The sequence below is a fragment of the Helianthus annuus genome, chromosome 9 (assembly GCF_002127325.2).
Source record: "Helianthus annuus cultivar XRQ/B chromosome 9, HanXRQr2.0-SUNRISE, whole genome shotgun sequence".
Taxonomy (NCBI): Eukaryota; Viridiplantae; Streptophyta; class Magnoliopsida; order Asterales; family Asteraceae; genus Helianthus; species Helianthus annuus.
In genome coordinates this window covers 157,556,737-157,583,776 of record NC_035441.2, presented here as the reverse complement: position 1 = coordinate 157,583,776, position 27,040 = coordinate 157,556,737, and the positions used below count along the sequence as shown (strand labels likewise).

The window sequence follows — 27,040 nt, the reverse complement described above, 5'->3', positions numbered from 1 at the left end:
CCCAACTCTTGCATCGTTTGTTTAGTTCCAATAATAAGCCCAACATACCTGTGGATTTGTTGGCCCAATACCCCATGGTTCGAATAATAAGCCCAGCTGTGTCTAGATAGGGTAACCAGCCCAACACCTTAATCTTTACAAAGAGGGAATACGTATTATAACCTAACTAAAACTCTGATTTCGTTTAAAAGTATAACAAACCCCACAAATCTTCTGTTCGCACGAAGTTGGAAGCCGACCCTCTCGTTCGTAAGATATTTCCCCCTCGAGTCAGCATCTTGGACATCTGTGATCAACTGTTAAGCGGTTAACTAAATCTTACCGAGCAAACCAAAGGTGAGTTCACTGCACTTTTCTCAAGCATGCGTCCCGGTGGTTTGGGACAACTGGTAAACATTTGGAAGGGAAACATTGGGTAAATAACTTAATCGGTTTTGGTTATTGCCTGGAGGGCAATGGGGGTGATTAGTTGATAGCGCTATTAGGTGGGAAACCTCACACCGGGCCGTAAGGACGGGCGTGAACTAATTATCTGGGTATGGCTATGGTTGTTAGAGGCACACTCCTCGGATACATATGGGCACACTCCCTAGGGTATCTAACGAAGGCAACATAGCAAACGGTCGTTAAGGGGTACCCACTCCCCGGATACTTACGGGCACATTCCCTAGGGTATCTAACATGAGCAACATCGTAACGCAACATTAAATCGCATTAACATACATATGGTAACATAACCTGTTAACAAAACCTTGAACTCACCAGCGTAGTCTGACACACTTGTTTACATGCTTGTAGGTAATTATTGAAGGAACTTGGGAGCTTGCCGTCTGATGCTGCTGGAGTGGTTGTGGTTATAATAAACAGTTATTTGATTTGCTTTTGATACATTTACACACTTATACATTTATGCTTCCGCTCAGTACTTTGGTTTTGGTTTAACTTTCAAACGATACATTTTTCTTTCAGTTTGGTAATTTATTATAACTTGTGTTTGATATGATTGGTGGCTCTTTGTTGGATCGTTACACCTCCATTAGGGATACGCCCTAGGTGGTAATTTGGGGGTGTGACAGTTTGGTATCAGAGCGACAGGGGGATGATGTGACACCCCGCGAAAACATTTAACAAAACTAGCTTCCTCAGTGACTGTTTGCTAAATTTCGGGGCGAAATTTCCTTCAAGTTGGGGATGATGTCACAACTGAGCAAAACCCGCAACAATTCTGATTTCTTACTTCGTTTCTCTCACACTTGACGCTTGCCAATTTCGGGACGAAATTTCCTTCAAGTTGGGGATGATGTGACAACCCGAACTTTCGAGGCAAGTAACGCTCCATCTTTTGATCCTTACTCTTTGTTGTTTTCCGTTAATACGTTAAAACAGTACACTAATAATTAAAGTATGACGTAATGGATCGCGCATTAACCTTGGCCCAATATCCTAATCCCAACTTGTGTATTAACTAAAGTCTATCAGCCCACATAATATCGAATATATAAATACTATTTAATTAGGCCGTTTACTTGGGCTTGAGCCCATGACCCACAACCGGCCCCAACATCCTTGTTTACTAGCTAACCAACCCAATTCCTTTATAACTTGATTAACCGGCCCAACTCTTGTAACGTATATAACCGGCCCAACTCTTGCATCGTTTGTTTAGTTCCAATAATAAGCCCAACATACCTGTGGATTTGTTGGCCCAATACCCCATGGTTCGAATAATAAGCCCAGCTGTGTCTAGATAGGGTAACCAGCCCAACACCTTAATCTTTACAAAGAGGGAATACGTATTATAACCTAACTAAAACTCTGATTTCGTTTAAAAGTATAACAAACCCCACAAATCTTCTGTTCGCACGAAGTTGGAAGCCGACCCTCTCGTTCGTAAGATATTTCCCCCTCGAGTCAGCATCTTGGACATCTGTGATCAACTGTTAAGCGGTTAACTAAATCTTACCGAGCAAACCAAAGGTGAGTTCACTGCACTTTTCTCAAGCATGCGTCCCGGTGGTTTGGGACAACTGGTAAACATTTGGAAGGGAAACATTGGGTAAATAACTTAATCGGTTTTGGTTATTGCCTGGAGGGCAATGGGGGTGATTAGTTGATAGCGCTATTAGGTGGGAAACCTCACACCGGGCCGTAAGGACGGGCGTGAACTAATTATCTGGGTATGGCTATGGTTGTTAGAGGCACACTCCTCGGATACATATGGGCACACTCCCTAGGGTATCTAACGAAGGCAACATAGCAAACGGTCGTTAAGGGGTACCCACTCCCCGGATACTTACGGGCACATTCCCTAGGGTATCTAACATGAGCAACATCGTAACGCAACATTAAATCGCATTAACATACATATGGTAACATAACCTGTTAACAAAACCTTGAACTCACCAGCGTAGTCTGACACACTTGTTTACATGCTTGTAGGTAATTATTGAAGGAACTTGGGAGCTTGCCGTCTGATGCTGCTGGAGTGGTTGTGGTTATAATAAACAGTTATTTGATTTGCTTTTGATACATTTACACACTTATACATTTATGCTTCCGCTCAGTACTTTGGTTTTGGTTTAACTTTCAAACGATACATTTTTCTTTCAGTTTGGTAATTTATTATAACTTGTGTTTGATATGATTGGTGGCTCTTTGTTGGATCGTTACACCTCCATTAGGGATACGCCCTAGGTGGTAATTTGGGGGTGTGACACCGTAGGGTATCTTATTACTTTTACTTATATTTGTCGGCACATGACTAAATTACCATTTTATCCCTTTCCTTATTATGAGTTACCCCATACGGTAACATTTCCAGATTCATTGTATGCTTATCATTTACGGCGATATTACCATTTTCCAATGTTTACCCTTCATCATGGTTTTTACCAAATATTGCATATGCCCCGACTCGTATCAATTGGGTCGGGAATCCATATTTCCCAATATTGTTTTTATCGAATTTAAAAAAAAACTTATAGAATAACTAATTATTCTACGAAAGGTGTAAGTTACACTTACCTCATATCCAAGCTACACTTTTCTTTTCCTTCTTGATTCGGTTGACCCGCTTTCTCCCCAAGCTCCACCTAGCTTGTTAAGCGCCAACTATTATTCGTCATTCACAAGGTGGTTAGTTTAATCATGACTTAGTACGATTATCCCACCTTACAAATTTCATATCAACAATTACCATTTATCAGATTATAGGTCAGTTTGACTTTTTCTTCTTCTTTTTTTTTTTAAAGTCAAATGCCCATTATTATACTAATTGCATATTCGAGTTCATCAACTAGTTTTAGCATTCTTTAATTACCCGGTAGGTGTTATCTTTAGACCACCGTTTTAACCAAAGTTCTATCCGCGTTCATCATATTTAGAACTCTTTTTAATCACATTTTGTATATTAGCCAAAACATCACAATTAAGTGTTTTAACTACAAAAATTCTAGTTTCGAGCCTTCTTTGAGGCATTTCATCAAACACTTTGAGGGCAGAATTTTACATGTTTATTTATCAAGTCTCTAGCTTATCTCTTAGCCCTAATTTCACATAAACTATCAATCACCTACAATGGTGTTCATAGGTTTCACTACAATTTCACATGATTTTCAACTTGTATTTGTCTAGGGTTTCTACCTAGACACTATAGTTGTTCCTAGATCATCATATGACATACATGCAACTATAATTTCAGATTTTCCCAATTACATGAGAATTTCAAGTTGAGAGTTTTTATGAAATTTTACATACCTTGTGATCCTCTTGTGATGAGGATCAGTAATCTATGCTCAATTTTCGATTTGAACTTGGTTTGATCCTTCAATTTTGTTGATTTGTTGAAGTTAGGGTTTGAGCTCCCATGGAGCTTTCCCCTGGTCGCATACGTATGTGTGTGTATTGATTTCTATTATATTTTTTTTTATAAGTGTTTTAATAAAACACTATTCTAGTTGCCCATGTTTAGTCCCTCAAGTTTAGAGATTCATATATGAACTATAACTCATAGTTTATTATTTAATTACCCTTTACTAACTAGGTTAATTTTACCTAGTTAACTTGGTGGGTTCCGGGAGTTATAATTCGTAGTGTTTTAAATCCCGTTAACTCGGGCTCTTATAAACTCAATTCCTTAAACTTTGTTTCGCTTGTATTTAATATTAGGATTTCTTATTAAATCCCAAATATTTACCGGGTTATTTTTACTACTAGCGGTACTTTACCCGTCTTTTAGTATTAACGTGGGTTAATTACCAAACCCGTTTTCGGGGTGTTACAGCTAGGACCGGGGCCGGTCCCCCACACCGCCCCCTGGGCTCGGCTCGGCACAATCGACTCCCCACAGTCGGGGAGGACGGGTCACTTTTGAATCATTTAGCCGTTACACAACGACTATATTAATAAAAAAAATCCTTTTTCAATTTAAATAAATACCCTCTATCTCATCCATTTTTATACAATTCTCTCCCATTCTACTCCCATTCTTCTCCAATTATCTTCCATTCTTATAAAAAAAAATACTCCATTTTTATCTATAATTAATTAGAAGAGATTAAATTAAAATTATAATTATCTATAAGAGATAGTCTAATATAATGAAAAGTGTCCCAAAAGTGGTTTCTTTTATTATATAGTATAGATTCGTCAAACGTGGACCCAAGATTTCAAATCTTACCTGTTAATGTCGAGATCATTATCTTATATTCATTAGACTGAAGGGTATGGGGGCCGGCTGAGGCCCGGCTAGGACCGGCGCCGGTCCCCCACACCGCCCCCCTGGGCTCGGCTCGGCACAATTGACTCCCCACAGCCGGGGAGGACGGGCCACTTTTGAATCATTTAGCCGTTACACAACGGCTATATTAATAAAAAAAATTCCTTTTTCAATTTAAATAAATACCCTCTATCTCATCCATTTTTATACAATTCTCTCCCATTCTACTCCCATTCTTCTCCAATTTTCTTCCATTTTTATAAAAAATACTCCATTTTTTATACCATTTTCTCTAATCATGAATCCATTCAACCCAAACAACCCCAACCCGAACCAACCTAACTTTTTTTCGGCTCCCGCTTACACTCCGACTATGGATCCTTCGTGGGGGGCTTCGCAATTTCCGTTTTCGGGTTTCCAACAAACACCCAACGCCTTCTCACAAATGTCTCAACTTCAACAAATGCAACAATACCAAGCACTCCAACAAATCATGCAACGCAACTCGTTTGAACAACTCCAATCGCGACCGCCAACTTCCCAACCGGTTCAACTTGACGATGATGATGAAGAAGTCGTCCCTGAATCGCCACCGCAAGAGCTCAAGCGCAAAAAAAAACAAGGGGAAGGGGAAGAAGGTTGAAAACGTACCCGAAACCGCGCCAAAAAGCGGTTTGAGAGCAAAGGGGAGACCTTGGACGAAAGTAGAGGAGGAGGCGCTAGCAATGGCGTTTGTTAAGTCCTCTACTTGCCCGATAATCGGTATGAACCAAAGTTTTAATTTAAATTTTAAAACATTTATTTTTTATTTTTACTAATGCAATATTTTTTAAAATTTAGGAAACAACCAAACGGGTAGTAGTTTTTGGAAGGCGACAACGGATAGATTTAACGCGATTGTGGAGCATGGTCCGGCTCGTGATGTCGAATCCGTCTCGGGAAAGTGGCGTAAAACGAGCAAGGTCATCAATAACTTTAACGGGATTTATAACCAAATTTACACTTGTCCTCCTAGTGGGAGTAACGACGAGGACATTCTTAACCTTGCTATCGCTAAGTGGGACTCTCAAAATTCAACGCCTTTCCCGCACTTCCGAGCATGGAACGTTGTAAGGAAAGAACAAAAATGGAAGCCGGTTCCAAATGAGGTCGCAACCGCCAAACGGACTAAAACTTCCGAGTCTGGAAGTTATAGTGCGGGAGGCTCCACCGCTCGTTGTCAAATCGACATAAATGACGACCCGGAAGATGACGAGGATGTCTTGCCCGTTCACGAGTCGGAACGTCCCACCGGAAGGGACAAAGCAAAAAAAGAGGCGGCCGGAAAGCGCAAAGGGGCCGACTCGAGTGGAGGGGGCGGCTCGAAGGCATCATCGAAAATGGACGAGTTGATAAACGAATTCCGTTCGTTCAAAGAGTTCGCGGCCGAAAAATATACTCACAAGAAAACCGTGTCGGCCGACTATGCTCGAGCGGAGGATTTTAGGATTATGAGGTTGGATTTCGACTCGGTTCCGGAGGATGAACGCGAGGTTTATCGGAGGATGAAAGAAGAGGTGAAGAAAAAATGGACGTCGTAGGTTGTTTAGTTTTTTAATTGTATCGTAATTTTTTTTTTGCGTTTTTTATGTTTTTCGTTTTTAGGATTAGTAATTTTTATTTTTAGGAAATGTAATTTTTTTTAATGTTATTAAATGAATTTATTTAGGTTGTTTTATGTTGTAATTTTTAATGTTTTTAAAGTTTTTATTAAGTTAAAAAAAAAACTTAGAAAATTATAAAATAATAGGTGGGGTAGGCTCATCCTTCACCCCCCCCCCCCCACTCAAAATGCATGGAGGCCCATCTTCCATAAGCCGGTAATATAGCGCTTATGTGATAGCCTATCCTCATGGGGATGAGTCTCCCCATACCCTTTAGCCTTTGAAAATATTTTACATAAGTCTTTAACATTTGCGATTTTGCATTAAATCATATACAAATCAAAACTTAACCAAATATATAATATATAATTGATACACACTTAACCACGTCTAAGGACATGAATTGATACACCGAATATAAAATTATGCTCGTTAAAATATATGTTATTCGAAATTATACCATCACATAATAAACTAATAGATAACATATTTGTATAGATTATATTGTATAATAAACTAATAGATAACATATTTGTATAGATTATATTGTATTGATTATTGTTTCCATATTCTTTGTATGCTTCCCTAAATTATGGGATTATAGTTTATTATATAATGGAAACCCTAGAGAGGAAGAGGGATCAAGGATCCTATTGTTTCATGGTATCACGAGACCAGGAACAACCCTAATTCTCTTCCCAGACGCCGATCTCCTCCCCTGTTTCTTTCTTCTCGGCTGTAAACCCTCCTCCCTCCCTTGTCTCCTCTAAAACTCCTTTGCTATGGAATCCAAAACTCTCCACCCGGCCGTCACGGTCTCCAACATTAAAACCGCCATCCCCGTCACACTAGAGATGGAAACCGGCCATTGGTCTACATGGTCGGAATTATTTAAACTCCATTGCAAGGCTTTTCAAGTCTACGATCATCTACTACCCCGCCCGCCACCTGCCGCCAGCTCATCCACCGACAAAGATAAAGATAAAACCGTTGAAACCTCTGCTGCCAACGAAGCCTGGGAGCGCCTGGATTCCATTGTCCTTCAATGGATTTACGGAACCATCTCTCAGGATCTCGTACACACTATCATCAAGCCTGGTACGACCGCCTACCATGCATGGACTACCCTTGAGAACCTGTTTCAAGACAACAAGAGTGCTCGCACTCTTCATCTTCGCCATCAATTCACTACTACTCGTCTAGAGAATTTTCCTAATGTTTTGGCCTACTGTCAAGAGCTTAAAGTGCTATCCGATCAGTTAGCTAGCGTCGGAAATCCCGTTGACAATGATGCCCTCGTTCTACAACTCATTGCCGGTCTCACCGAACAGTATGAAGGCATCGGCACCGTGCTTCAAGGTCAAGATCCACTGCCGCCATTCGCCACTGCCCGCTCCAAACTATGTCTCGTTGAATCACACAAACAGGAACAGGCTCTTCATGTAGCCAAAGCCGCGGGCACGGCCCTTCAAACATCCACCCGCCCGGCTCCTTCAACCCCAGCCCCAGCCAATACCGCGGACTTCTCTTCATCTTCTGACCGCGGTCGCGGTCGTGGGCGGTCGCGTGGTCGTGGTCGCGGTCGGCATGGCTCCGGCAGAGGGCGTTCACAATTCAACTATTGGCCCCAACCATACCCACCTTACAACTACTGGCCGCCACCTCCTTATGGGTGGTCGGCTAACGGGCCGCAACAACAGTATTCTCCACAGTGGGCCTCGCCTCCATGTCCCTATCCTACCACCAGTTCTCGGCAAGCCAACAACAATGGGGCAGGAATTTTAGGGTCCAAACCATCGCAGGCTCATCATGCGGCATATGTTCCAACGGACATCGATCAGGCACTTAATGCAATGTCATTGAACCAGAATGAGCCAACATATTTTATGGATACCGGGGCGACAGGTAACATGTCTAATACCTCTGATAATTTTCACTCTTTTTCTAATAATAGCATGGGACAACAAATTATCGACGATGATGGCTCCACCATCCCGGTACTTGGACAAGGCACCAAAACATTACCCAACCCATTCCCTCCCCTTGTTCTTAAAAATGTTTTATATGCTCCCAAACTGCTTAAAAATGTAATCTCTGTTCGTCGGTTCACTACCGACAACTCTGTGTCTGTCGAATTTGACCCCTTTGGTTTTCTTGTGAAGGATTACAGGAGCCGGATCCCTATCCTTCGGTGCAACAGCAGCGGTGAACTTTACCCACTCGTGCTTGGACCTGGAACCACCACCTTCCCAACCACCTTTGCTGCTGCCACCTCTACATTATGGCATCAACGTCTAGGCCACCCTGGACGTGCTCCTTTACAGTCTCTCAAGTCATCTTCGTCTATTATTTTCTCCAGTTTAAATAAAAACATTTGTCAATCTTGTGTACTTGGAAAAAGCACTCGTTTGCCTTTTGCTAATTCTGTTACTCGTATTTTTTATCCATTTGATTTAATTCATAGTGACTTATGGACTTCTCCAATTTTGAGCTCTAATGGTCATAGATATTATATTTTGTTCATTGATGATGTCACTAATTTTTTATGGACCTACCCGCTGTAAAATAAATCACAAGTCTACACCACATTCTGTCATTTTCACAAATTAATAACCACCCAATTCGAACGGCCAATCAAAACCTTTCAGTGTGATAACGGAACCGAGTATGTCAATCATTCATTCAAAACATTTTTCGCTACACATGGTATTTCTTTTCGACACTCATGTCCTCACACCTCTTCCCAAAACGGTAAAGCCGAACGTATGATTCGGACTATCAATAACATGATTCGCACTTTACTCACTCATGCCTCTTTACCAAATACCTTTTGGCATTATGCCTTAGAAACCGCTACCTACCTCCTAAATATCTTACCCGTTAAACACTTGACCGAAAACACCCCCACTGAAACCCTCTACCGACGCATACCATCCTATGACCATTTGCGCGTCTTTGGATGCCTATGTTATCCCCTCTTCCCCAACACTACCATTCATAAACTTGACCCACGATCTACCCCTTGTGTTTTCTTGCGATATCCACCGAACCATCGCGGTTACCGGTGTTTCAACCTTCACACTAAACAACTTATCATCTCTCGTCACGTGGCGTTTGATGAAACAACCTTTCCTTTCGCCAACACGATCCACCCTTCCCCAAACTATGATTTCCTAACCACCTTCCCTCCCATCCTTTGGCCTCACATCCAGCCTTTCACTCAGCCCAATACATCCGTCCCCAACCAGCCCAATCAAATCCCTTCCTTCACCCCCACATCGGCCCAAACCAGCCAACCGTTACCACCCTCCACATCGGCCCAAACCAACCAACCGTTACCACCCTCCACATCGGCCCAAACCAGCCCACCCTTACCACCCTCCCATTTCAGCCCCCCCACTTCACCTGCTCCGGCCCAACCTGACCACATAGCCCAACCTTCACCACCCACCGCCCATACCAGCCCACCCGTGCAACCGCAGCCTGACCTCACTACTCCACCACCTCCGTCCACCATAAACACCCGTACCATGCGCACCCGCGCGATGGACGGCATTGTCAAGCCTAAAGCCCGCCTAGGGCTGTTAACGAGCCGAGTCGAGCCGAACCAGATCTAGCTCAAGCTCGGCTCGAATTCAAATCGAGCTGGCTCGGCTCGAGCTCGAATTTTAAATCGAGCTAAGGTTTGGGGCTCGAGCTCGACTCGAACTAGATTCGAGCCAGCTCGGCTCGGCTCGCTTTAGCTCGACTTTATCAAGAACAATTAAATTTACTAGTATAAAATGATCTCAAACATGACTAAATTGCAAGTAACTAAGCCAAAGGGCAAAATATGCAACTTTTATTGACCAAAGAACAACACATATAAGCATAGCTTATTAACTCTTTAGATGATTTCACCCTGGCTTTTTATAGGGGAGGTTCTTTCTCATGCTTTCTCTTCTTAGCGATGTGGGATCTTGATTATATCATGTTCTATGTATTAATCTTGTGATTTTTGCTAAATTTGAAAGTGGCGAATATGTAACCCTTACCTTTTTATTTCACTTCTTATGTGATAAGCATGTTTTAATGCTGCAAAGATCCGAAAATATAAGCCAATAGATTCACATATTTATGTTTCCACAGATTCAGAATTTTATGTATCCATAGATTCAATTTTATGTATCCTTCAAAATTAATATATAATGCTGAGATAAAATTTAATCGTAAGAACTAACAAAATACATTTTTAAGATCCAAATATATAAGCTACCAGATTCACAATTTTATCTATCCATTAAAAGTAATGTATATAATATAAATTAATCCGAGCCGGCTCACGAGCTCACGAGCCGAGCCAGGCCTAGCTCGGGCTCGGCTCGTTTTCAAATCGAGCCGAGCCGAGCCGGCTCGTTTATAACCGAGCCGAGCCGGCTCGTTTATAACCGAGCCGAGCCGGCTCGTTTATAACCGAGCCGATTTCGAGTCGAGCTTTTTTCGAGTATTTTTCGAGCGAGCTTCGAGGGAGTTGCGAGCCGCAAGCTTTTTGAACACCCCTAAGCCCGCCTAAACCTTCATGCTTCCACCATCGTTCCTCTTCCCAAGAGCCCAACTGATGCCTTGTCCAATCCGGTATGGCTCAAAGCCATGAATGACGAATACCATGCTCTTATCAAGAACGAGACGTGGGAATTAACTCCGAGGTTGCCTGACATGCACATTATCCGAAGCATGTGGTTATTTAAACACAAGTTCAAATCTGACGGGTCATTAGAACGTTATAAGGCGCGATTAGTTTGTGACGGTCGCCTTCAACAAGTGGGTGTTGATTGTGGGGATACTTTTAGCCCGGTTGTTAAACCGGGAACGATACGTATGGTTTTAACCATTGCTCTTTCTCAGTCTTGGCAGGTACACCAATTGGACGTGACTAACGCATTTCTTCACGGTAACCTACAAGAAACTGTTTACATGTATCAACCTATGGGGTTCAGGGACAAGACTTATCCCGATCATGTCTGTCGACTCAAGAAGTCGTTATATGGGTTGAAACAGGCACCTCGGGCGTGGTACCAACGCTTTACCGACTTTGTTCTCACCTTGGGATTTGTACAAAGTAAATGTGACGCTTTTCTATTCACCTTCCATCAGGGTTCACAGGTTGCTTATCTTCTTTTATACGTGGATGATATCCTGCTGGTCACCTCTTCCGACACACTTCACGGCAATTTAATGTCTCATCTCGCTAAGGAATTTGCCATGAAAGATCTCGGCCCCCTTAGCTTCTTCCTCGGCATCTCCGTTACGCGTCACAAGAACAATATGTTTCTTTCTCAAAAGTCGTATGATAAGGAAATTATTGAGCGAGCCGGCATGACATCTTGCAATCCTGTTCATACTCCGGTTGACACGCATGCCAAACTTAGTGCCAATGCCGGTACGGATTTTCATGACCCCACTTTATATCGAAGTCTGGCTGGTGCTCTTCAGTACCTCACTTTCACTCGCCCGGATATTAGTTATGCCGTACAGCAGATATGCATCCACATGCATGCACCGAAAACGGATCACTGGAATGCTCTTAAACGTATTATTCGCTACATCCAAGGTACTACATCCTTTGGTCTTACGCTCGGCCCGTCCACATCCCCTCAACTAATTGCATATACGGATGCTGATTGGGCCGGCTGCCCTGATACTCGTCGATCTACTAGCGGCTATTGTGTTTATTATGGTGATAACCTTATTTCTTGGTCCTCTAAACGGCAAGCCACTATTTCTCGTTCAAGTGCCGAAGCTGAATACCGTGGTGTGGCCAATGTCGTTGCAGAAGTTTGCTGGCTTCGCAACCTTCTTCTGGAATTACAGCGCCCCCTGTCTCGTGCCACACTTGTTTATTGTGATAATGTTAGTGCCGTTTATCTTTCCGGGAATCCAGTCCAACATCAACGCACTAAACATATTGAGCTTGACATTCATTTTGTACGTGAAAAGGTTCAACGGGGTGAGGTTCGAGTTCATCATGTTCCCTCTCGTTATCAAATTGCGGACATCTTCACCAAAGGCTTGCCACGTGTTCTATTTGAAGATTTTCGAGCCAGTCTAAGCCTTCGGTCACCTCCGGCTTCGACTGCGGGGGTGTAATAGATAACATATTTGTATAGATTATATTGTATTGATTATTGTTTCCATATTCTTTGTATGCTTCCCTAAATTATGGGATTATAGTTTATTATATAATGGAAACCCTAGAGAGGGAGAGGGATCAAGGATCCTATTGTTTCATAAACACTATAAATTTTAAAGAAAATGTTTTAAAAGTTAATTTCAGAATTTATAACCATCATGGCAAAATTTAAACTCATGAATATTTTGACACATGGCCGGATCTAACATAGCGGCGGGGTAGCCCAAGGTACCTCTCAACTTTCTTGCAAAGTATATTTTTAGTACTAATTTTTTTCTTCAACGTTTTATGTATCCTAAACAAAAAAAAAAAAAAAAAAAAAATTAGGCCGCGTTACCCCTCAACTTTTCTTTTAAATCTGCCATTGTCTTGACGGTTGTATATGTTAATGGATTACATTATATTTTATTCAACTCGTGTAATATACGGGTTGTTCAACCCGTTCGTTTTTTAAATACATGATTTTATTACTACATATATATATAACATTACATTTCTTCACCCCCATGTAATACATTGGATACTAACTTATTTTGATAATAAATAAATAAACAAATACAATTAACATTTATCATGTAACTAATCCAATAGTTATCTTATAATATACTCTATTGAGCCTATTCCCCTCTTTCATATGTATTTATTTGAGTTTGATGATGTAAAGATAGAATACTCAAAAAAAAAAATTCACATCTGATTAGATTTTAGACGCAAAATAATGTGATAATAAATATTGATGTAAAGATAGAATGCTTAAAAATAGTCACATCTGATTAGATTTGACACAAAATAATGTGATAATAAATATTGTAAAGGTAGGTAAGAAAAGTCGCTTCCATCCGATATGCCACCAAAAATAAAATGATTATATACCAAAAAAAAAAAAAAAACTCAAGGGTCATAAATCTACGGTAGTTGCGTATTGGAAAAATTACGTTAAATAAGAAACGATGACTACCAAAAGTCGTTAGTAAAAGCGAGTGTTGCAGAGAAAAGCAGTCGGGCTTTAAAAAGTTGACGAAGAGTTATTTGATTTTAATAATTCTAAGTTTCACCTGTTGGTCGATAATCCTACCTTTAAAAATTCCTTACAATGATCCTAACTTGTAAGAATTTGATCCTCATTAATCCTATTCAAACTACAGGTGCACTTAATTCAATTAAAGAGTTTGCAGATGCACATAAATCTATTGAGGAAATCAAATTCTTATATGTTATAAAATGATTAATAAGGGCCAAATTCTTATAAGTTGGGATCGTTGGAGAGAATTTTTAAAGTTTGAATTATTATCGGCTAACAGATGAAACTTAAGATTATTAAAATCCAATAACCCTAAAATGAAATGCGTATCTATAAGAGAAAAACTTAATATTTTACTCTATAGAACAAGGGAAGCTGTGTGGAAAATGTGTTTCTTCAAAGGTGATATGGTGAGAAATAATGATCCGTTGAGTAAGGAAATCCATACTCCAACACCGGCAATGATTAGGTGATGGTCTAAGGAAGACACACGTAGAAGAACGAGACGCAAGCTTACCTGGAGCAGTGAAGGAGAGGATTGGATAACATAGGCATTCAAACACACGAAGGTGCGCATAAGAAGGAAAGAAACCATACAGCATCTCGAATGGGGTTCGAAATGAAAGAGTAATAGTGGGAAGAAGATTAAGTATGTGAACTGCCATATGTGGCTTGTGTCCAAAATTTAGACGAAAATGATGCTTGAAGCAACAATGTGCGAATAGCATTATTAATAGTGTGGATTGTGTATTTAGCTTTCTCCTCTTGCTAACACGTGTAAGGGAAGAAAAAATGAAATTCAGTGCCATGAGTTTGAAATAGATTATGAAAAAGCCGTGAATTATTATACGCACGTCCATTGTCACATTGAAAAGCTTGAATGTATGTTTTGAATTGATTACATATGCAAAAAAAAAAAAAAAAAATTCAAAAGACTTTAAAAATATTATATTTATCACACAATGGAAACACCCACAAGAAATGTGAATAATTAGTCTACTATGTTAATTTTATCCATTTTTTTTCTTTTAGACACACTCTCTCTCTTTCTTTCTTTCTCTTTTCTCTACCTCCAGCACCACGAGCACCACCTGCCACAACAACCGCCTCTTCTATTTTTGCACTCGTACCCCATCTCACCTCCTCAACTCGTCATACCAAACATTAATACCTCTCATCTCTCTTTGCACTTACCGGTACAGATCTCATCTCTCTTTATTGTTGTGCACTCACGGGTACAGTACCACCCATCTATCACGTCTCTCTCTCTCTCTCTGTGCCTCACCGGTACAGACCCGGTCGATTTTGCACGTGAAATCCTCGATCCACTCCACACACACAGCCCTAGAATCTCACGCCCCTCGATCCCCTCCAGAATCCCAACACCCACCATCGATTTTAGGTCGATTAGCCGTCGATTGAGGCACAGCCGTGCTCTGACATGTGCCACTGCATGTCACCTCCACTGCATGTCACCTTCACCATCGTCATGGTGGCAGGTGGTTGTGGTGGTGGTGGAGAAGAGATGAGAGAAAAGAGGGAGTGTGTGTATTTATAAATGTGTATATTATAATTAATTTCATTTTTTATTTAAAGGTAAAAAAATTAAAAAATAAATGCGTGTATATATTATAATTATGATTATTTTTATTGTTTTTATTTAAAGGAAAAAACTAAAAAAATTAAAATAATTGGGTAAACTTCTAAAATCATCCCTGAGTTAACGATACATTTTATTTGGGTTTGTGATTTGGATGGAAATCTCAACAAAATCATTACGTCACGTGTCCATATAAAATGTAACTAGCAAATTAGCACAAACCTTTTGGACGATTTTAGCATTTTACTCTTTAGTAATAAATAAAGGTAAGTAACGTTTAAATCTATTAATCCGGTAGTAACTTAATATTCTAATCGTTTTTAATTCCCTCTTTCTTGATTGTAAGACCAACTTCATCGCATGCTCGTATAAGAAATCAATGGCCAACGTGGAAGAGAGAACAAGGATGAAATCCCATCTTCACAAACGGGTAATAGCAAGGAATGTACATGAGAGACGAGCGGAGAGGAAGGGCTGATTGTTAGCTTTTCGACATAGAGGAGAGAGGTCCCTGAAATTTATTTCATGTAATAGAGACTATCTAAGTATATAATTTATATGCGGGGATAATAACTAGTTAAATTTTTGAAACTACATAATCACATTGTTTTCGAAAGAAAATAGTTAATAATTGTGGTATCTTCATTTAAAATTTGTTGCCATGCTGGTCTCAGTCAAAGAAAAGACGACAGGGTTATCCCTAAGAATCGAGGATCCTGTGCGAATAGAAAAAATGAACCCCTAATTTTTGAGCAGGGGATAAAATATGAGTTGGTCAAAATGGTTCAAGTCAATACAAGGCGAATACACACGAAATCAAAGTTAAGTAATTACATGTTAACCTAAATAATAATTAAAAATATCAACATAAACATACAATTAAACAATTTAACATAAAGTAAATGAAACAAATCATTTCAAAAAAGAATATGTATATTAATATGACTGTATGAAAGTATATTATAATTTGTAAGTGAGTCTCATTTGGTTAAAAAAAGTAGACATCATTATATATAGAGAGTTTCATGTACAAATAGGTTTATCGTACAAAACGTACGAAAGACATTAAAAAGTGTAAAAAAACGTGGTGGCATTTTCGTAATTATTTATTTGTAGAGTAATTATCAAAGTTACCCTACAAATGATCTTGTAGGGTAATTATCAATATTACTCTACAAGTGTATCAAAATTACTCTACAAGTTTATAAAACAACATACAATTCAAAATTACCCTATAAGATCATTTGTAAAGCAATTATCATACTCTACAAAATTACACACAAGATCAAAATTATCTTACAAGATCAAAATTACCCTACAAAACCATTTTACAAAAATTACCATACAAGATCAAAATTATCCTACAAGATTATTTGTAGGGTAATTTTGATAATTACTCTACGAGTAAATAATTACAAAAATGTTACCGCGTTTTTTCAGAAAAACTTTAAGTTCATAGGTTTTGTACGTCAAGGTATTTGTATTTGATCTTTAGTGTGTGTGTGTATTGTTGACGAGCAAATATGAATAGTAACTTTATTTTTATAATAATAAATAGCTTTTTAATGTTGTAATAGTTTATTATTATATATATTTTAAGATTTAACATTTTTCTTATTTTATTTTACTGTTTTTAAAACCATATTTCCATTCTCGTTTATTTTTTCTTTAATTAATTCTTTTTCCCTTTTTATATATCATATTTCCTTTATCGGTTAATTTGATATTTCTTTAATAACCTATGTATTTGTTTCAAAAAACTTAAGTATGCCGTTGTGTTTAATTTTTTTCCACGACATTCGAGTATGAGTTTTGTTAAAAATGAAGTTATATTCAAACTAGAGTATTTGTTTGGTGTGGTAAAATGGTATGATGACAAATTAAATGAATTCTGAGGGCTAGGCTTTCTAAATAACATGCTTCTTTATTTTCAAATAACATTTGTTTTACATTATTATTTTATCCGTATCGCCGAAACACATGACGTCAGCAAAACTAGTAGTAATAAACATTGGTTAAAAAGTCAATTCTTTTAAAGTTTATTCTATATATTTAACTAGCCTAAGATCCCGCGAGTTTCGCGGGTGGCTTAACACAAATATATAATATCTACTGGTATTTTATCTAGTTGGAAAACCGGAAATCAAATCGTTAATTAGTGACCAATGGTTACCTTAATCGCGAGTGGTACGAATTGGAAGCAAACTGGGTGTAGAACATGTAATCTTGAATCTATGATCCTATCTCTCACCAGTAGTCAATCAAAGCCCAAAAGAGATGTGGTCGGAAAGGTGTGCTTTGAGTTCGAGGCTTAAAGTAGGCTTCAATTCAAACGGATGGGGCGAGTCAACCGCTCGTAAATAGAAGGGTAAAAGGATGCAAATTTGAACCGACATATTGAATTGAAGGCTCGGTAAGTGATATCAGAACCAACGACGCCGGTGAAGCGACATATGAACAGACGCCGGTGAAGCGAGATTGTTTTCTTCGGCCGGTGAAGCATGGAAATCTCGGTTGGCCTTGATTTCTCCGGCCCGCCGAACCATTAACATAATGTGTTCATAGTTCATACAATAAACATGAACCATTAGGCCATGAACTAAAAAAAAGAAGATAAGATAGTAATACCTTTAATGAAGCACCACCCACAAGTAATCCATTAATGTCTTCTTTTTTCGCCAGCTAAGCAGAGTTGCCTGCATTTACAGATCATGAGGAGGTAATTAAAATTTGGATTAACAAAACTAATCACTCATGTGCAATAAGTATAAGCAGTCAGCTAAACAGGTTTAAAATGCCACCCCCCATTACTTACAAAATATGCCCTCCGCCTATTCCTCTTTGCTAAGCAGAGTTGTCCGCATTTACAGATCCTCGATGTCTTCAGGTACCGTGACTCGGTTCAGCTGGGTTCACACCTATTCCTCTTTGTTGTTTTTGGCATTTATACAAAATAATCCCTTACTCTCGTAGATTAATGCCAAGTGCCCGTTAGGAAGATCTACAAGCCAAAGTTTAAGATGGTAAATCATTCCCATAACTTTATCTTCTACAAAGCAAAATTAAAAGATTGTAAAAATATTGCAATCATACAACCTTCTTGGGCTTTGAGTATATTACATGCACTTGAGTGTACAAAACTGGTATTTAATAAATATTAACCTCAAAATTGACTTCAGCAACGATATAAAGCCTCAAGAAATATTCAATAATATAGAAAATTAAAATGAGCATACTTTTATAAATTCAGTTGTAAAATGACCACTGTTTGGCCTAAAAGTTGATCGAGAAATGCCGCAATATCTAACCACTTACAATGGGAGAAGGCAGCAGCTGCAGCAAGCAAGGCAGCATCAAATAGGGTACTATCAGCATCCAAACAATATATATCCTGAAAAGGCAGTATCATATTATGTCAAGAAAATAATATCTCCACTGTAGATATGACCCGTGTGGCATGATATACACGAACAAACAAAACAGAAACAGAAACAGAATATTCAATGATGATTACAGTCATTCTTATTTAAGAAATGGGCGATTGCAGAGTAGGGGAAAGTAAGATGTGGAAGAAGAGGAAGAAATCGTACACATCCAACGACCAGATATGAACTCAAACTTCATGATAAAAACAAATATCAAATCAAGTTGAGAGAAGAGTATGACATGTAAAGGTCTATTTAGAATTTCCAATTGAGTGTTCATATATACCTAAAAAATATTTTATCTCAAACAAAATGTTTTATCATATAATAACCATGATACAAGTAACAAATAGCCCATTACTAAGAACTTACATTTTAATTTTTAAAGAAGGATAACTCTTAACTTATAACCCAATATGTTTTGGCTGGATAGTAGGATGGGAGACAGACATAGCAATAACTTGTTTTAACTTAAAATGTGGGGCCAAACAAATATAAATTCCAAGTCATGTATAAGAATAGTGTTTTACCAAAGATATCAAGTGCTCACACTCTTCATCAGATAAGAAACCTTTGTACAAAAATACCCTGTCCATAAAAACATCATGTTTGTCAATAGCATCTCTGAACCATTTCTTCCACACACAAATATTTTATGTTGATAAAAAACATTCAAAAGCTTAGTATAGATTAACGAATTCAATATTTTCTACACCCAAAATAAAAAGCATTATTTTATGGATCGAAGTGCTTGACCTTGGTTGCCAAGAGAGTTCAGTAACTTGAGTCCTCCAATCAATCCCTCAACTCAGACACCAATCAGGTTGAATTTGTCATCAGAAACACTCAATCTCTCTTGTCAAATGAATACAAAGCTTAATCTATTCAACGTGATCTTGCTTGTAAATGTATATAATCTATTATAATTCAAGACATGTTTATTAGAAAATATAAATTCCATACCTTCACCATCGTCGATAGGAGGATTCAAATGTCGGAATCCTAACCGCTCATTAAAATTGGTTAAGCATTATACTGAGTCTGAATGGTTAAGAATTCAGTTATAGGTACAGGTACAGAATTAACATAAGCAATAATTAGAAGTAGAAGATACCTTGTAACATGATTGAAACTGTATAATGGAGTCAAAATACTCAACCTGAGCAGCCTTCCCTACAACCTCTATCCCGTCCACTGCGTTTGGAATTCAACAGTAAGTAGCCGTGCATATTAGTGAAGTTAAATATGCAAAGATGCTACTGTTGTCTTTCAAGTGAACATCTTCTATGCTGCTCACATGCCTTTGCACTGCCGAATGCTGGATAAATATATAGATTCAGAGTCCTGGGTCATAGTTGTCAATAGCAGCAACTATTAGAAATCTTAAATGTAATCCTAATTCTCCAACAACTCAAATGTAATCCTAATTCCCCAATGACGAATGTTCTAATCACAATCGTCACCGTTCAAAATCATCTTCCAATAACAAATTCAAACTATCACAAAAAATAGATCAATACAGTAACCGAAATTTTACCTGCAATTGGTGACAATAGTAGCAAGTCCATCAGAAACCCTCACAAGAAGATAACACCAACACCTTAGAGTTCTTAATCGACTTCGAAATCAACTCCAAGCACTCATCCAGTTAATAAAACCTTCAATGCCGTAAGGATCGGCGGCAATCCTTCGCTAAACCTAACATCAACAACAACGATGATCCTCATCAGTGGTCTTTCCGTCATGAGATGTTTTAGCCGATGAATCAAACGGTGTGAGTGAACGGAGAGCAGTGCTTGTTGACTGTATTATTTTGTATAATAGAAGCAAAATATGTAGCAGATGGAATGGGATAGTGATTAGGGTTAGGTAGATGAAGGATTGAACACACAAGAGAGAGAGACGCAGAGGATTCTTATTCAACAGAGAGAGATTAGGGTTTTCGTGTAGATGAGGAACGATTAATGAGAGAGAGAGTATAATTGAAGCGTACATGAGGTATATTGCCGCTCAAATCACAATTGTGAGGAGTATTAAGTTGCCAGGTGGCAATTAGTGGATTAAATTTATGCCAAGTGGCACTAAAATGTTTTGTTTTAATATAGATAATAGATTGGACTTTTTTAACAGTCAATAGAATCGATTTGAGCACTCTCGAGGCACCCACCGGAACAAACGGAGTATTCCGAGAGTAACCCGAGTCCACCATTAATTTCGCAGAAAACCCGGTAACACACTCGCTTGTAGGCACGACGGTGAAATTACTGTTAAAACCTGTTTGCCTCAAGGATCGATACCAGGATTCTTTGGGTCTCATATCGTTGTCCACCAGTGCCAATCTCGAGCACTCTCGGGGCACCCACTAGACCAAACGGAGTACTCCGAGAGGAACCCGAGTCCACCACTAATTCCGTGAAAAACCCAGTAACCCACCCGCACTTTAGGAGGAGACTAACGTTCATATCCCTTAGTACACCCAACTCGAGCCCACATTTGTCATTGGCCTATTAACCCTTTCCCAACATTACCCGACTTAATTGGAAGGTATGACCAAGAGTTTGTGTTATGGTGTATGGTCGTCACAATTCAAAGTCATAAACAATTATCTTCCTTCTTAAACTTCCACCATCACTTTAGGAGGAGACTAACGTTCATATCCTTTAGTGCACCCAACCCGAGCCCATCTTTGTCAGTTGGCCCAATAACACTTTCCCAACACACCCAAGCCCTTGCCCCCAAAAAATATTCTTATAAAAGCCTCAAGAGTTTCCAACACCGCTTTCGAGGCTTTATACTATGAAAAATAATACAATGGTAATCTATCCTAAATAAATTTTAATAATGTTACTCAAGCCCAACCAATAATTTTTTGCTTTCCATTTTGAAAATCTCCCCTTCAAACAACCAATCACGCTTTTCCAATACCTCACTTGGTTCATGTTCGCACCAACCAATAAACCAAGACACTTACAAGGGAATTTACCCACCTTGAAATTTATGGCATTGACAATATTCGTGACCAATAGTTCATTCACCCCATACCGAAAAGGCTTGATTTTTTGTGACTTAGTTTTAGCACATAGATCAGATAAAAACACCTCATTAGTCTAGTCTAATGATATTTTGTATGTTATTTTCACCCCATTTCCCCATGAAAAGTATATCGTCCGCATACATTACATGTGTCAAACCGGCTCATTGTTTGGTAGTTTTATCCTAGAAGGGTATCTTGAATTCCAGTGATACCCTACACTACCTATGAGGCGGCCCTGAGACCAGACATGTTTTGTAGTTTTGTTGTAAATGTTGCAGTTACTATCCGCTGCAACTCTTTTTTACAAAATTCTAGAATCCCATGTTTGATGTAGATGACACAGTAAGAATTCCAAAATCTCATATCGTCTAACGTGACAGTTAAATCATGATATCTCTTTGGTTGCGTGACACACTTTTTGTGAAGGAGATGTTGCGGTTATCAAGTGTAAGATGACCCTTACGAAAACATTTCGAAAAAACTCCTATAATTGATATATTTTAGCATACCTATTGAAAAAAAGAATGTTCTATAAAATCGGTAAATCATTGTGATAACAAATGATGTATTAAGAGTATCTACAATGGTTAAACATGATCCACTAATAAACCGTCCAGTCAGCATGTCACGTTATTTCGAACCACCACCACTCCAAACCTCCACTTTACCCTCGAAGAATAAACCACTCTAAACCTCCACCTCATCACCTACTTTCTAATTTTATTTTATTTTATTTACATGTATTTTGTATAAAATAATTTTTTAACTTATGTATTTAATTTTCAGTATTTATAAATTGAAACACAAATAAATTTAGAAACTAGTTAATCCATAAAAAATAATACATAACTACAATAATTTTAAATGAAATCCTAACTTACCGTAAAATAAAATAAGAAAAAAAGAGTAAATTGTCATTTTAGTCGCTGAGGTTTGACTTAAATTATCACTTTAGTCCAAATAGTTTTTTTTTCTTGCCATTTTAGACTAAATAGTTTTTTTTCTGTCATTTCAGTCCCTAACTTTTGTCATTTTTTGTCATTTACATCAACCACCACCACCATCTCCCACCACCCACCCCATCACAATCTTCTATCATCGCCACCACCTGCCTTCACCGTCACCACCCACCCATCCACCCCACCACCATCACCACTCATCATTTCCACCACCATTACCAATGGCCAGTTTTCCGCCACCCACGTCATCAATCAACACCACCGCCATCATCGTAAACCAGCAACAACCACCATCATCTTCACTATAAACCGTCACACCACCATCCTCATACCATCGCACTTGTAAAAAGAGAGAAAAATGTGGTTTAACCAAAATTCACCTAAGTTAACTAAATTTTTTGAATGGAGTTAGTAGGTTTGATGAAAATGACAAAAAAATAACAAAATTCAGGGACTAAAATGATAGGAAAAAAACTATTTGAACTAAAATAACAAAAAAAAAACTATTTGAACTAAAGTGACAATTTTGATCAAACCTCGGTGACTAAAATGGCAATTTACTTATAAAAAACATACTAATAATAAATAAACATTTAAAACCTATAAAAGACATACAATTAATAAAAAAAGAAAAACTTCATCGTGAATAAAACCTACTTAAGCCCATCCTTGTTTTCTTCTTAATTTTAAGACAAACTTCATCGTGAATACATCTCCTCGTCTATTTTTTCGCGATCAATGAACGTTTGAATTTCTTAGATTGGTATTAGTTGGGTGTAGGTTTTAAAGTGTGAGTTTGGATGTTATTTATTGGAATAAATGGTTTTTTAAAAAAAAAATTATTATTGTTACTGTTGAAAAGATTTTAAACTTTAAGAAGTTAGTTTTTTTTTTTAATAAAGTCATCGTTCCAAAATAATGGCCGAGAAATAAAACCTACTTAAGCTCATCCTTGTTTTCTTAATTTTAAGACAAACTTCATCGTGAATACATCTCCTCGTCTATTTTTTTTCGACCAATGAACGTTTGAATTTTTTAGATTGGTATGAGTTGGGTGTAGGTTTTAAAGTGTGAGTTTGGATGTTATTTATTGGAATAAATGGTTTTTTTTTTTTAAAAAAAAATTATTATTGTTACCGTTGAAAAGATTTTAAACTTTAAGAAGTTAGTTTTTTTATAAAGTCATCGTTCGAAAATAATGGCCGGGACCCACATGGCGAAGCGTGGGTCCGGTTGGGGTTGGTTTGGACGAGAAAATCAGCCAACGGACCAACGGTTTTGACTACTCTAAGACGTTTGCTTTGAATATGACACCAAACTAATCATTATTATATGCCAAAAATAACTTAATGTCATAAATCTGCAGCAGTTGTTATTAAAGAATTAAGGTATATAAACAATTGCAATTAGTGGTTAGTATTATAATACTCTATGTTGTAGAGAAAAGTATTCTGGTCTAAAAAGTTGACATAGTGAAATGAAATGCGTATTATAAAAAGAGCACAAATTAATAAACTATTTAAAGAAATCTTGCAATCCATATATTAAGTTTATTTAAAGAAAGTAAATTAACAATTGCATTTCTTAATAATCCCGTATAGAAAGCAAATTCCTTTCCAAACTTCCTTGGTGGCTCGTTTCCGAATCAAAAGTTCGAAATTTGACAGAGAAGATGAAATGTTCAAATAGGAATGAACACTCCGTTTGATGATTTATTGATAGAGAAGATGAAATGTTCAAATAGGAATGAACACTCCGTTTGATGATTTATAGTGTTCTAGTTGTTTTATAATTTTAACGGCTAACATAGAAGTTCACGTAGATTTCAAAAGTGGGAGAAAACTGTTGGGTTAGTAGGTTTTTAGGTAGCCGGTCCTAGTTTTAGCCCATTCTATAAATATTATGATGTAATTGGAATATGTAAAGCACCTAATAAAAGTTATATCTAGTTTCAACCCATAGATGTAGGTCACTTTGATCAAACCACGTAAATTCTTGTGTTCTTTTCTTCTCTTCTCTGCTAGTGTGTGTGTCTATTGGTTCCGCTTATGCGAGAACCTACTCTGATATGATACCTAACAAGTGGTATCAGATGCTCTAGTTCGGTTAAACATGCGGTTCAATCGCAGGAGAGGGAGATAGTTGTTCGAGAGGTCCCAATTTTGTTGTTGTGCCACCGCAACCAACGTGAGTACGACCAATACCAAATCTCTGAGTATGGCTCCTACCAGTTTAGAGTTTGCGTCGTCGTGTTTGTTGTTATTCTAGTGTGTTGTGCGGTTTTTTCCCATTCGAGTTTCGGTTCTTTAACCCTGGTTAGTCGCTAGTTCAGTCTCAGGTTTGCAAGAGAAGTTGCCAGTTCGGGTGCTTCGGTTTTTAGGTTTTATTTTTGGAGGCTTGCTTTGTTTTGGTAAAGTTCTCATCTTGGTTTTCTCTTGTTAATCTTTTTTACTGTTATTCATGGCTTAAGAAGGGGGATGATGAAACAGCGGTTAACCGGGTAGGTTAATTCACTGGTCTCGTCAAGTAGGGTTAATCCCTTCTTTCCGAGGATCGACATCCGGATCGTCCGCTGACATGTCTCTTGCACAAGGAAACACACCGTGACTCGTAACAAGGAGGATGGGGTGGGGGGTGCTCCTTGTTACCACTCTCCGGAGTGAGAATCAGTATTTGCTTGAGACCAAAGTGTGTGATTGTAGTAAGTGTGAGAGAGAGCAGATAAGTGATACCTTAAACCTGGTCCGGGATGGGTATATATAGCCGAAGAGTGAAGGAAGGTAATTGAGTGGCTAGACAAACAGTGTGCAGCCCTTTGCAGGTGTGTCAGGCGCGTAGGTCATGGAGGTGATGCCACGTCCTGTTGTGGCTGTCAGTCTGTTCGCCAGCGTTGCATACATGTGGGCTGGACAGGTGACTGTTGTCAGTGCCACTTGTAGTTTTGGACACGTAAGTCAAAGCGTGAGTCCCACTTGCCTCGTTAATAGGATGTGGTGCTGGCCGCATCACTATTGTGTGGTAAAGGCGGTTATTTCCGCGTCCCTTGTCGTGACAAAAATATCTATAGGATAAGGTGCTGAGCCGCATCGCTATTGTGCGGTAACTGCAGTTGTTACCGCATCCCTTGTTGTGCAGCCGTTTTCTTACACAAGGTAAGTCTTCTCATCAGTAGACCGATTGGAACAGTTAACTGTGTTCGCGCGTGTCCGCGCGGACGCAGATAAGTCATTGTTGATGGGAGTATTTGATAAGAGTGATAGTCACTCGCGTCCGCTTTGGTGCGAGATCTGGGACCATACCCCTTCAGGGGAAGTTCAGATTGAAAAGTTCAATGGAACCAACTTTGCTTGGTGGAAAATGAAGTAGAAGCATTGTTAGGTCAAAAATATTTGGATGTGGTCTTGGAGGAAAAACCGGATGAGATGGTAAAGGGTACCGAAGCGGTGTGGAACTCAAAGGACAAAAAGACAAGAGGGATGATTACATTGGCTTTGATGAGGAGTGTTGCATTTAATCTTATGCAGGAAAACACGGCTCGTGGGATGATTAAAGCTCTGTCAAATATGTATGAAAAGCCTTGTGCCGGTAATCAGGTGTTCTTAACAAGGAAATTGTTCATGACTAGATTGTATGAGGGAAGCTTAGTCATGGGTCATATCAATAATTTTAATTCGATTATGTTCAGGCTACATCTATGGGCATGAAATTTAATGATGAGACTCAAGCTGTGATTCTGTTGTCTTTTTTACCTGATAGTTGGTCCGAGTTTGTGACGGTTGTTACCAGTTCATCAGGAGCTGGTAGTTTGACTTTTTAAAGGGATTTGGGATTCAATGCAAGGTGAACACCACAGTAAATGGTAGGTAGGGAATAAGAGCATTCGATGGAAAAACACGAGTGGTGGATCATCTTCTGAGTTATTTCATGTTGGTTAGAGAAGAGGTAATGTCAGAAACAGAAACACTGGGAGTCGGGTAAAGGCTCGAGAGATTTTGATGTGCTAGAGCTGTAATGAAGTTGGACATGTTAAGAGTCAATGTCCAGATAAGAAAAATGAAAAATATGTTGAGGTAAACACTACAGAGTACATAGAAGATGCACTGGTTTGTAGTATGGAAAGTAAAATGGACTCTTGGGTTATTGATTCAGGTTCTTCGTGTCACGCCATGCACAGTGGGGATACGATGGTGAATCTTAATGTTGGTAACTTTGGGAATGTACGAATTGCTAATGGTCAAACTCTTGTTTTTACGGTATGAGAGATGTTAATCTAGTAACTCCATTGGGAACCACATGGAACTTGAAGAACGCCATGGCGATTCTAGGATTGAAGATGAATCTTATTAAGTTCGGTAAATTGGAGAACAGGGACTGTTAGTAAACTTTGTAGTGGTAAATGGAACGTGATTAATGGAAATCTAGTCAATGCTCGTGGAAAGAAGATAGGATCATTGTACATGGTGGAAGTACCC

The 27,040-nt window shown here is 38.7% G+C and overlaps 1 protein-coding gene across 1 annotated transcript; it reads left to right on the top strand.

The window, feature by feature from the left end:
• Positions 1–5,442: 5,442 nt before the first annotated feature.
• On the top strand, positions 5,443–6,367 carry LOC110876574. The gene is made up of 3 exons (XM_022124741.1): positions 5,443–5,479; positions 5,558–6,273; positions 6,362–6,367. Exons 1-3 carry the CDS (start codon positions 5,443–5,445, stop codon positions 6,365–6,367), a joined length of 759 nt encoding a protein of 252 aa, XP_021980433.1.
• The last annotated feature ends 20,673 nt before the right edge of the window (positions 6,368–27,040 follow it).

Coding starts and splice junctions, on each gene's coding strand:
- LOC110876574 (XM_022124741.1), top strand. CDS start 5,443: ATGGCGTTTGTTAAGTCCTCTACTTGCCCGATAATCG. Junction 5,480..5,557: donor CTCTACTTGCCCGATAATCG/GTATGAACCAAA, acceptor TTTAAAATTTAG/GAAACAACCAAACGGGTAGT.